This window comes from Lepidochelys kempii, chromosome 8, assembly GCF_965140285.1.
Source record: "Lepidochelys kempii isolate rLepKem1 chromosome 8, rLepKem1.hap1, whole genome shotgun sequence".
Classification (NCBI taxonomy): Eukaryota; Metazoa; Chordata; order Testudines; family Cheloniidae; genus Lepidochelys; species Lepidochelys kempii.
This window is the reverse complement of record NC_136387.1, coordinates 74481522-74493566: the sequence shown is the minus strand read 5'-3', so window position 1 is coordinate 74493566 and position 12045 is coordinate 74481522. Positions and strand designations below refer to the sequence as shown.

At 46.8% G+C, this 12045-nt stretch overlaps 1 protein-coding gene and 1 long non-coding RNA gene across 5 annotated transcripts in view; one reads left to right on the top strand and one right to left on the bottom strand.

The window, feature by feature from the left end:
• DIPK1A (divergent protein kinase domain 1A) overlaps window positions 1–8921 on the bottom strand; it is a 45597-nt gene extending 36676 nt beyond the window's left edge. For 2 of the 4 annotated variants that reach the window (XM_073357062.2, XM_073357058.2), the window contains exons 1-2: window positions 894–4906; window positions 174–396 (exon numbers count right to left, since the gene is read on the bottom strand). Coding sequence is in view for 2 of the 4 variants with exons in the window: in XM_073357058.2 (XP_073213159.1) it covers window positions 174–188 (15 nt within the window). In the remaining 2 variants the exon portion in view is untranslated. Of the gene's footprint in view, window positions 1–173; window positions 397–893; window positions 4907–8620 lie in introns of those variants that run through there. The other 2 variants (XM_073357060.2, XM_073357057.2) reach the window with 1 other exon arrangement.
• LOC140916080 (uncharacterized) overlaps window positions 8355–12045 on the top strand; it is a 33384-nt gene continuing 29693 nt past the window's right edge. The window contains exon 1 of the long non-coding RNA XR_012160413.1: window positions 8355–8511. This is a non-coding gene — a long non-coding RNA (uncharacterized LOC140916080). The remainder of the gene's footprint in view (window positions 8512–12045) is intronic.

Below are 12045 nucleotides of genomic sequence, written 5' to 3'. Positions count from 1 at the left end.
TGGTTCATGGCTGCAAGATTAGGCTGGAGATGAACCTGGGCAAATGCAGTGGCCAGGCTGCTCTGGCACTTACTGACCATAATGCCTAGAAGGCATACAATCATTTGGTGTGGGTTCTCCTTGTGTTTCTGCTAGCAGTCTGGCTTGCACATGGCACATTATGAGCAACTTACTCTGCCACCATGCATTTCTCCCTCTCCAACATCATCTTAGCCGCAATCTGGAATTGCTGTTCCTCCTCCAGCATCTCCCTTTGAAGCTCGAAGAGCAGGTCAGACCTTCTGCCCAAGTCCCTCAAAAGGTCCTCCTGTGTTCTCTACCTTCTGCTTCTAGACTCTGGTGCTGATAGTCATTGGCCTTCTGGGAGGGTGGCTGGACTGCACTTATGCAAATGAGCTGTAAAGCAAAGCAACAGTACATAGCTTTACTGTGTAGGGTAAAAAAGGAAGAGAATCTCCCCTTTATCTTTCTTTGTCACATCAAGATATTAATTGAGGGGAGTGAAATGAAACTCTTCATTTTGCAGCTGCTAAATTCCAGAGTTCTTGAAATGGCAGTTTGTTCCTCTACATTACCTGCTGTGCTGGATGGACATTACTGGATGCCAGGTTCTAGGGGTGGAGGGGTAGGGAAGGAGATCATGGTTTCCTATGCCCAGCAAGAAACGCTGAGGCAGCATTACCTAAAATCTACCCTCTGGATGTCGGGGATGGTGAAGGTAATGATGGTTCCCACACCCCAAAGGGACACTACAGATGGCATCTCTTAAAGGCCGCCCTCCACCACATAACATACCCTTGTGTGGATTGGTTCTACAAAGGTAATAACAGGTCCCTTATGTCATATCTGCCCCTCCTCCCCCCAACCATAACAACTGTCATTCAAGACCTTACCCGGCTGAAGTAATGGTGTTTCAGCTGCTGCTTTCTGCATCTTCTCCCCAGAGTCTTGGTCAAGGATGGAGTGACTGTGGCCCCTAGCATTGGTTCTGCCTCACGCAAGAACTCCATGTCCAGAAACAGGCCCAGCTCTGGGTCCTCCTCAGGATCCTCCATGATCAATCACTCATGAACTTCTCAAGAGGCCTTTGAGCTGCCTAGGTACAGAGCTGCATGCTGGTGATCACCCAGTCAAACTGTAGTCAAGTGAGCTTGCCAGGGTTTCACTTAGTCATTTCCCAGCAGTACAGTGTCTTCAGGGTTTTAATAGCTGAGCTAGAACAAATGCTACAGGTGCAAAGGGCCACATGGAAGACAGGGTCCAAAGTATCAAACTGAGTATTAATACACGGTAGATAATGTCCAATCAAGATACGAGGGGGACCAGACAACAATTAACCTGGGTGGAAGTTTCAGGAAGGCATGGGGGTGGACCTCATGATACTTGAATGGACTGGACTGTAAGCAGAGTCCTGATTGCATTACTATGCAAACTTCACCTGCACTCAAGCTTCAACCCATCCATCCCAACAAGCCACCGGCATCTACCTCAGGCTTAATGCACCACTTACTTTACCTAGAGAGGTTTGTGTGCAGACCTGAGGCAGGTAAGGGACAACATTCAAGTTATTCTTCAAGATAACAATGCAGTAAAAACAAGCCCCTTGTTTTGTTTTTAAATTAGAACTTCAGCAATATTAACATAAGTCAACTAGATATCTACATACAATTGAAATGTAATGTGTACTGATGTCAATAGGACTAATCAGCTGAGTAACTGCTCACCAGTGTAAAGCTATCTATACACTGTGAGCTTCTTCAGGGTACAGTCCAGGGCAATTCTATTCAGTATCTGGGTTCTACAGAATACACAATAGCAATAGTACATATCTGCCTAAGACTGGATTTCAGTTACTCCCTTTAAACTCTATTGCACAGGTTGGCCAGGAAAAAAAAAAAAAAATCCAACTTATTTCTAAGCACCACCACTTCCAAACACACACATAGCACAACACAAGAAGCCTGGTTAGTAGGAGCTGTTCAACATGCACTTTGGACTTAATGTCACTCTCACTTTAGTTTTGCAGTTCATCTTCAATTTAGTCCTTCACTTTAGATATATTTTCATTTTAGGAAGACTGATTTTAACAGACCGAATGTCCTCCATGGCAGGGCATCTGTATGAAACAGCTGTTCACACAACTCTGGGATCAATATGGCTTGCAAACGTTTTTTTGGACAAGCAACTTTAGGCAGGATGCCAGAGCAATTTATAGCAATTAGACAAAGGAGATGAAGGATTCTCTTCGGAAGGACTGCCGTTGCAGAGCAGCAAGTCCGTAGATAACAGGATGCTGGGAGCAGTGTTTGGCTGGAAAGAAAGGTACTCTTGTTCTACCACAGGAAGACCCTTTATTTCCTTGGATTTTTTTAAGAGTGAATCTTTTGCTGCTTTGCAATTAGTTTAGTTACCCTGCTCTTGATGTAATCTTTTATAATACCTACAGGAAAAAGTGGCTATGAATGATTTCATCAGATCCTTAGAACCTAAGGCAATCCCAAAAAACTGCCTTCTTGAAGCCTGTTACAGATTTCTTCACTGCAAAACTCCCCTAGACAGAGAAGTTCTATATATCATGTTTCTGAATTATATTTATTGACAATTCTTGCAAGGCATATTTAACATGTTTTCCTCAGTATTTTCCCCACACAAACTGTGAAAGTAAGACTGGCACAACTGACCAGAAATTACAGCAAGTGAAAGCTAAAGAAAACCTCTTTGTCTTACTTTTCTAAATAAAACTTAACCTGGTAAACAGCAACAGGATTTTTTCTTTTGTTTTGTTTGCTTAAAAGTTTTAACATAATGGCTGATCAACTGTAGAACAGAAACAGAACTAAGCCAGAATATAATTTTAGAAAATCTGGAGTGACTGAGGGAAAAAGAAGAACGTAGGTTTTATGGAAAGTTTAATATATTCACTGTGTAGATGATTATTCATACAGATATATTTCATATGGACATGTGGCAATATCCTAGAAAACTCTGAACAATCATTAAATGATTAGGACTGTGGGAGTGCAAGAATTTTGAGATGAGCCAGAAAGGAAGAGCCAGCAAATACTGGCTCTTTCCTCCACGCTACATTCTCACCAATCCTCTTGGTCTTGGACATGAGCCAGGGAACACTGGCATGAAGGAAGAAGCTTGACACACCTAAAAAGGCATATACACAAACATCTTGCTATCACTTTTACATTCTACTAAAATGTGTGCTGCATGGTAATTATACAGTCATCCCCTGGGATGCATATCTGGTAAAACCACTTCTGGCAAAATTCAAAGCTGGATGCATTCCAGAGGACATGGGTAATAGCAAACTGAAAGATATCAGGACGAATTATTAGCCAGTTTTTCTGTAACTACTTAAAAACTTCTTATAGCAGAATATAAAGTAACATGTATCCCTTTGGTTAATTCTACAAAGTGTTTTACTACCATATTATATAATCTTGTTTAAATAAACTACATAGAACACAGGTCTCAGTTCTGTACTGCAGGTTCCAGATAATGTTTACTATGCTTCCAGCTCATTAATATTGTTGTTTGACCACATTAGGAATTTCCTTTTGTTATCTGCTCATTTCTATTTTAAATTATTTATAAAGACGGAGTATGTTTCACCCAGGTTGGTGTGAACACATAATATTTGGTGTTTGTGAATAACGGAGAATTGCAATTGACAAGGCATGGATGCATTCACGCTTTCTCTAAAAATGGTAAACATATACATTAGACTCTATGATGATGAATGTCTTGATCTATTTATATCTTAAATAATCAGCAATTTGAGGAACAAGTGCGAGATGGACGTTGTACTACAGTAAAAGATAAGATAGAAAAACAGGATGTTCTCTCATAAGTAAAGAAGATCGAAAATAAATCAAGGATTAAAAACTGAGGGAAATCAGATTACTGTAATTTTCTGCTACCAGTGACTTTTCTGATTGCTTGCACTTGAGATCTTTTAAGACAACAGGCAAATTTTTGCCTCACAATACTATTTAAGCCAGTAGGACTGCACATGATATGACTAAAAAATTCAGCACAGTATTTCTCTTGGTAGCGGATACATTTCCAAGCGTGAAAAGCTCTTCTCTACACTACTGTTGCCACACATGAATCTACTAGTTTGTCAATCACAATACAGTTATTCTAGTTAAAAGATTTGCACGTAAACTGGCTGCTCTTAGGAACAACCTAGATCAGCATTCCCCCAAATTTTTGAAAGCTAAGCCCCCTTTTCTTCAAAATAAAGGGAATCAGACACACCCATGCGTGTTTGATGAGCAGTGAAATAGTTAACAGTGTTAACATTTAAATTATTTACTGAGATAGCATCCATTGAAATGAACGGGGCACTTCATACTTCAGAGCCATTGTTTCAGGCTTCCTTCAGACTCAGGCAGACATTGCTTCAGATACATAGTGCGTGTAACACACAGGTCAAGTTTTTCTTTACAACCATAACAACTAGAGACTTGTTTTTTTTTAAAAAACGAGTAGGAGACTTGAAACCTTTCAGCTCTCTAGAGCCTCAGATTTGTCAGTGCCATTTTGGCTAGTTATTTGTGCCTCCCCAGGGGAGATATACCCACACTTCGGGAGATACTGTTTTTGACTGTTAGTAAGGAGATGAAAAAAATAAATAAATCGGTGAGACAGACTCTCTTCTGAAGCCAAATTCCAAAAGGGGAGCAACAAACACGACAGTTCTGGGTCCCAGATTCTGAGGGCTGGTCTATACTGTCCCAACACCAGTGTAAATTACAGCAGGCCAGGGCTGCTCTATAATCTCTAAAGGAATAAATGCTAGTGGAGAAGCACTATAGAGCCACACTTGATCCCCCAGTACCTCTGCAGGCAGGGGCAGCAAGTTGTATGGGCCTGTGGTGCCCGGGCTCCAGAAAATTCAGAGCCTGGGGGCCCAGCTCCACCAGTGTTTGGGGCCCGGTCTCTCCCCTGGCACCGCCTGCTGACCCCGCATGACTCCCCCAGAGCGTTCCCCGGCCCTGCCTGCTTCCCCTGCGCACCCCCTCCCCAAAGCAGCCCTGCCTGCCCTGGGCAGTGGGTGGCTGCCCCCTGCAGCTCCATGCTGTGCTCCCTCACCAGCCGTGGCCGGCTACAAGGGAGCGGCATTGGGGGCAAGATGAGGCAGCTGCTGTGCCTGCAGAGGGAGGAGGCACATGGCAGCACCCCCCCAGGCAGGTGACTCTGAGTCAACTCCAAGGAGGAGGGGGGCTTATTCTGGCGGGACCTCCTGAGCAACACCCTGGGGGGGCTTGGGTGAGTGTCAGGGAGGGGTGCCCCCCCAAAGCTCGCTGTTGCCAACAGAGAGAGAGCTGGGCTGTGGGGAGTCCTCCTCTCTGGCCCCCAAACCCAGCCCTAGGACAGCCTGCCTGTTGCACCCCAAACTCATCCCCCAACCCAGCCCCATGCCCCGCAACCCCCCGTCCCAGCCCAGAGCCCACACCCAAACTCCTTCCAAGCCCACACCTCTCCTGTACCCAAACTCTCTCCCAGAGCCTGCACCCCAAACTCCCTTCTGTACCCAAACTCCCTCCCACAGCCCACATCCCCCCCTGCACCCCAACCCCCTGCCACAGCCCAGAGCCTGCAACCAGCACCCAAACTCCATCTCAGAACCTGAACCCCTCCCACACCCAAACTTCCTCCCAGAGCCTGCACTCCAAACCCCCTCCCGCACCCAAACTCCCTCCCAGAGTCTTAGGCAGTGGAGGACTTGGACCCATTCTGGGCACCACCAAAAATTATACAAACCTGCCGTCCCTGATGCCAGGGTTGGGAGGGGCCTGCTCCGATGACTTTACAACAGCCGAGAGATCAACCCACTCCATCCTCCTTGGCCAGGGGTATTATCAATCAGCCAGCTATAGCCAGATTTGAGCCTCTTTGTACAGCCCGAGGCGCACACAATGGCCAGATAAGAATAGAAAATTTGGCCTAATGTCTATCTGGTTTACACATTAAACAAGAGTAAAGTGTTTTGACTTGCATCCTCATTTTTACCAACCTTTGGGGGCGCAAACTTGCTACAGGAGCTAGATGTTAATCAATGCCATTTACATAATTTTTTAAGAAGGTGGTACAAGAACCAATGAAGTTGGGAACCACTAAACTAGGCAACAGCTTTCTCTCTTTACAATAATATTCCCTTTCGGTCCTCCACTGCTATGTAGTATTGCTGTGTGTTGTTTAGAATCTTCCACTCTCCATCCCAGACATAGCTACATGTCAATAACGGGTTAAATGAACCCTTTATATAAAGTCTGGTGAGCCCTTTGGGATCTTTAGAAGGAAGAGCTATACAGTGTGGGAACACCACCACACAACGACAAGTAGAGCCAACATATTGACAGCCACCTGCCAATTCTACACATGCATCGAGTGGCAGAAAGCACATATCATAGCAAAATAAATTCACACTCAAAAAGGCTATCTCATTAACCCTCTCAAAACAGAACCATAAAAGGGTCTTTCAGAGGCATCAGTCCAAAGTCAGAATGGCTATTACTTTTCCCTCTTTCCCCAGCAAATATAATAGGAAACCAAAAGAAAAAAAATTGTTCCAGGGAAGTTCTATCAATATTCTGACTCATGTTTTCTGTATATTTCAGAATTACGTCTCAGGAAAAGGTGGTTTCAAAAGCCAACGTCTTCCCATCCCAAGTCCAGTGAGGGGTGAGTGGAGGAAAAGCAGAGATTTGATGGTGGTTAGATTGAGTTATATTAGGGTAGAGGAGGCAACTAGTTTGGAGGGTACTAGCTAGGAAGCCTGTACAAGTGTCTAATTTTATTTTTTAAATGTGTTTTACAGCACATACTTCAACAGATAAAGTTCTTAAAAGCAGGTAACTAAATAAATAGTTTAAGGATAACCCTTCCCATTTTAAATGCAAATGTTATTGACAATATTGCAGCTCAAACAACAGCAGCATTACAGAAGTCAATACTATCCCCTCCACTCCAAATACCCCCTATAAAGGTCTAGAGAAAGGCAATGCAAATGACAACAGACCTGAAAATACTTTAGTACAAGGAGATGAAGATGGTGGTTTAGAACTAAGTTTAAGAATGAGGAAAGAGGTGATGTAGTAAGTGAATAATAGTACAGAGAAGATTAATCAAGTGCTCCATTTACCCTCTCTCAAAACAGAAAAAGCAATGGACACCCACTGAAATGAAAATGCAAATATGAAGTAGATACAAGGAATTTCCTCCCCATATGCCTGAAGACATTCCTACACTAAGCTCATAGTCTGTGGATTTCAATATGAGACTCCATGTCACAAGGTATTCTTAAGGCAAAGAGAATTTTCTACCAAAAGATCTTATTTTGTTTTATAAAGATTGTTATTATTACCCTAATTTTACAGATGGGGGAAAGTGTATGCACAGACAATGTATGTAATATATATTCATAGCATACAATAATGCTGCCTACACTACATACACAGGTACACACACACACACACAAGGACATGCATGTGCACACATGCAGGGTGAAGCATCTGTTGTATATACAAGATATACTTCTTCCCAAAAACAAAATATAGATCCCTTTAAAATGGTTTCCTTTTAGGGCAGGTGTCTCAAAAATGAACCATCTTGCTGCCCATATAAATAATTACATTTAATCTAAACTGTTACCGAATCCTGTCATTTTCTTCTCAATGGAATGGATGTCTGTAGAGTTAAAAAAAGATTTCACATGAATACAGTGGTGGCTCAAAGCCATTGGTAATATGATGGGTGTAGCTAGCCATTTGAATGGCACTTTGGAACTTGTTACACACATTAGTCCACATGCCAGCCTCTTTCTCTGGTTTCTGATAATCTCTGTAAACAGAGATGACTTTACACATCAACACTGCAGTGCTAAAGAGAGTTGGTTAAGGTGGTTGATAGAGTTCATTAGAGACCGATGACAGTTTTAGGAGGCCTGATGAAGAACCAGTGAGACCAGCCATCAACATACACGATCCCCAAAAGTAAATACAGAGAGAGAGAGAGAAAACGCGCGCATGGTGTGGGCTAATACACCTGCATTAACCCGTGACAGGCACATGACACTAGTGCTGATACTTCAGTTTAGTGGCTGGTATTTTAGGTTCCCATTTTAGATCTTACTAATGAAGTCTCGCTGCCAGGTCCAGTACCGGTCTCCCCCCGACGTCTAACTTGCCAAACGGCCGAGGCTGCTCCGCATCCCACTCCTGGAAGCTGCCCAAGGCCCGCGGCCAGCTGGAGCGCGCCCCGCCGAAGGAGCCAGAGCAGCGGGCTGGCGCCGCCCCGCTCAGCCTGACACGCGCGGGTAGCTGCGCCCACGCCAGGCCGGCCGGGGATCGCCCGCACCTCTGTGCCGCGCTCAGACGGCAAAGGCAAGAGGGGCCGCGACGGCAGCGCCCCTGCGCAGCGAGCCGGGCCGGACCCACCAAAGCTTCTGGGGGCATGGCACGTCCCTCCCGCTAGTCTCGGCTGAGGTGCCCCGTAAGTGTGCCCGGCCTTCCCCCGGCGCCCGCCCCGCACAGCGCCCCCGGCCTCGCCCCACAGGCCAGCCGCGACCCTGCGCCGGGGGGGCGGCACGCTGCCGGCCTACCTGAGCGTAGAAGGGTTTCCTGAGCCAGGCCCCCGGGAAGACCCTCCTCGCCATGGCAATGGCACATCCCCGCAGCGGGCTGCGCTCGGAGGCGGAGCGGAGGCAGCGCTTCCCCGCCCGGCCCCCTCCGCTCGCACCGCGGCGCCGGGAGAACGGGCTGGGGCGGGGGCGGGGGCCGCTGCGGCCCGCAGGGCAGGAGACGCCGGTCGCGGCTCCGACCCCGCTGCCCCTCAGCGCTGGTGGCTGCTACAGCAGCAAGCGGCAGGGCAGCGCGCAGCCTTAAAGGGCGGCCGGCCAGTGTCTCTGCCGACACAGACCGCCCGCGCCGCCTCCTCAGCTTAAAGGGGAAGTTGGCCGCCCCAGCGCCGAGGGAGGATAACGCCCCCCTCCCCACGCAACAGCCTAGTACTGAGCACCCTCCCAGTGCGTGGGGCAGCGGCACACCCCCCCCTCCGCAGTCACGGGACCCCCCTCCGCAGTCACGAGCCCAGATCCACGCCCCCCCCCCGACCCTGGTGCAATGCTGTGAAGCGAGGCTGCCCCTCTCAATAGTTCTAGGCCTTTGGGGGAGAGTAGCACCCAGATCTGGATTTAGGATGGGGGCTGGGCAGTGGGCAACCTCCCAGAGTGGTTAATTTTCCTCTAATCTCTCCTTTCCCTTCCCTCCACACACATGCTCAGACAGCAGCACCAGGTCTAGTCCCATCTAGAGCTGGTCAAATAAGGAAGGAAGTTATTACTAATGTGTCTGATTGTACTACTGTGATATTATTTTGTACATATCTTTGACCAGAGGCATTTGAATAATGAAAATCTTTATGGAATAGTTGATGGGGAAGAACTCAAATACATTATTCATGCTGATTATTCTACCACCTCTATTCGTAGCTGCCTCTCTATAGAATTTCTAATATATCTGTCCCAGTAGTACCTACGCAGTTGTGTTCAAATTTTCTGCTGCACTGCAAACTGGGCCTTGGCCTCCCCATCCATAAGTTCTGAGTATTTTACAGGCCAGCTCTGGCAACAGTTCTCTAGTGGGTCACCTCCCATATTCCGTATAACTACAGCGCCCTCATGTAGGGTTACTAACTTGGTAATATTTAAAAACCAGACACTCCAGCAGAAGTGCTAGAACCTCCCCTGCCCTGCTTCTTCCCCCACACCTCCCTGCCCCGCTACCCACTCTTCTTCCCCTCTGCCCCAAGTTCCTTGCTGCTTTTCCCCTCCCACCCGGGTCAGGAGGGACCTATCTTCGGAGCGGGGGCTGGGAGCTGCAGCTGCCCGATGAAGATAGGAGGCGGCTCTGGCTGAGTAGGGGCTGGAGCAGTGATGACCCGGCACCTCCCCTGCTCGCAGTAACCGGACTTAGGGTGTCTGGTATGGTCAATAAATCTGACTGGATACTGTCAGGTCCCCTTTTCAACCAGACTTTCCGGTCAAAAACCGGACATCTGGCCACCCTACCCTCATGGCCAAGATGGAGTCCGCTCTATAGGGCAATTCTGCCCAAGAAAAGGCACATGCAGGAACACAGTAGAGAATCTCTCTTCTACCCCAGGAGCACCTGTTCCTAACCCCACTGACTAAATACATACACACACTGGATTAGTACAGTGATTAGTGGATTAGTACAAACAAAGGAAATATTTATTGACAGAGGGATGAATGGAGGAAAACAGAGGGAAGAGAGAGGGGGAGCAGTAAAGTAGGGTTACATCCAACACAAGGACCCACAGTCCCAGTGTTACCCTATAAAAGGATAGACACTGAGCAATGCATCTAGATTCAGAGCTCAGGAATCCTTGGCAGAGTTCCAGTTCAGCAGTGACTCTTGGGTGCTCCTGATGGTCTTTGGCACCCATAAATTTTACCCAACAAACCCTTCCAGTGCCCTCTTCTGCAAACCTACACAGTGCAACAACCTCACTTAACTAGCTACAACCTCCCTCCTTAGTTCCCAGTGCAAAGTCACAAGCCCCAGTACTCAGACCCATATAGTTCTGGGCGATGGCAATACTGGGTCTGGCTTCAGTTTGTCCTTCTCAGATGATTCTTTCCCAGGACAGCACTCCTCCCATCCTGGGATGTTCCTGGCTGGCACTCTGTCCTTCCTGACATTTTGGCTGGCTCTCGGCTGCTTTGTTATGCAAGGGCCACACTCACACCTGTAAAAAGAACAGGAGTACTTGTGGCACCTTAGAGACTAACAAATTCATTTGAGCATCAGCTTTCATGGGCTGCTACTCTGAAATTCACACCTGTTACTCTCCCTCTCTCTCTCAACCCCCTCCCCACTGGAACAACCAGCGCAACACCTCCTCTGCTTTAAGATGAGGTTTTAAAGGGAACATGCTCTCTAAACCTGAAGGGGTTACCACTCTCCCTACTTCCCCCAAAAACAGTCTTTGCTGTCCCCAGCAAGGAGGGGATCCACAGCCTCAAGTTGCCCAACAGGAAACTCAGAGCCCCCATTGGTCAAAAGCATCCCCAATGTCCAACCCACAGGCCCCAGGGGTTTCCCTTGAAGCAACTCTCCCCCAACAGTACCCCAGAGATCTGTAGGTCACTAGGTTCCCCCAAATGATCATATGTCAGCAGATGCCTGAGCCTAAATCCCCTTGATAGTCTATGGGATTTGGATTCCTAAGTGCCTAAATCCCTTTTGAAAAATGAGACCTAGGCTCCTACATCAGTTAGGCATTGCTTCGCTGAGCACAACAAAGCCTAAATACCTTTAAAAATCTGCCGCTTTGAGATCTATGGATGAAAAGCATTCTACATATACCAAGTATATATTACTTATTACATTCCTTAAGGAAGGCTGTTCTGATTCAGCTGAAGGTACAGAAAAGTACTAGGCTGAGCTTCCAAGTAGTGGTTTTGTGGCAGGACCTTCTTTTAAGGAAAGAAGTGAATCTGGAAACCACATATGGTTGTGAAGCCACAAAGCTGTAGAGGATTGTGCAGAATTTAAAGTGTCTTGCATTTTAAGGCCCAGGGATGCTGTGAGAACACTTCTGGAATAACAGTCACTGATGGACCTTCTCTGAAGCGAAGCCCTGCTAATTCATGAACAAGATCTGGTACCTCTTAAAGTAATCCAGGCTTTAACAGTCAAAATTTTACCAATTAGGATGTTCTCCTCTTCCCTTCCTATAGCAACAGGCACAGCGCTGACTCTGCTTTCTGCATCATTTCTACTCTTCTCTTCCCTCCACCTCCTTGTACTAGTCCAGCTACAGTGTGGGGGTGGAACAGAAAGGCAACGCAAGCAAAAACTGCAGAGCAAAAGTTTAAAATCTTGTTGAATAGTCTGGAGCAATTTCTTCATCCAGTGCACTGTGCCAGCCCTGAGAATGATAGTTTGGGACTGACAATAAAACTTGGGTCTCCCACATGGTAGTCAGAGACCTAGATGTTCC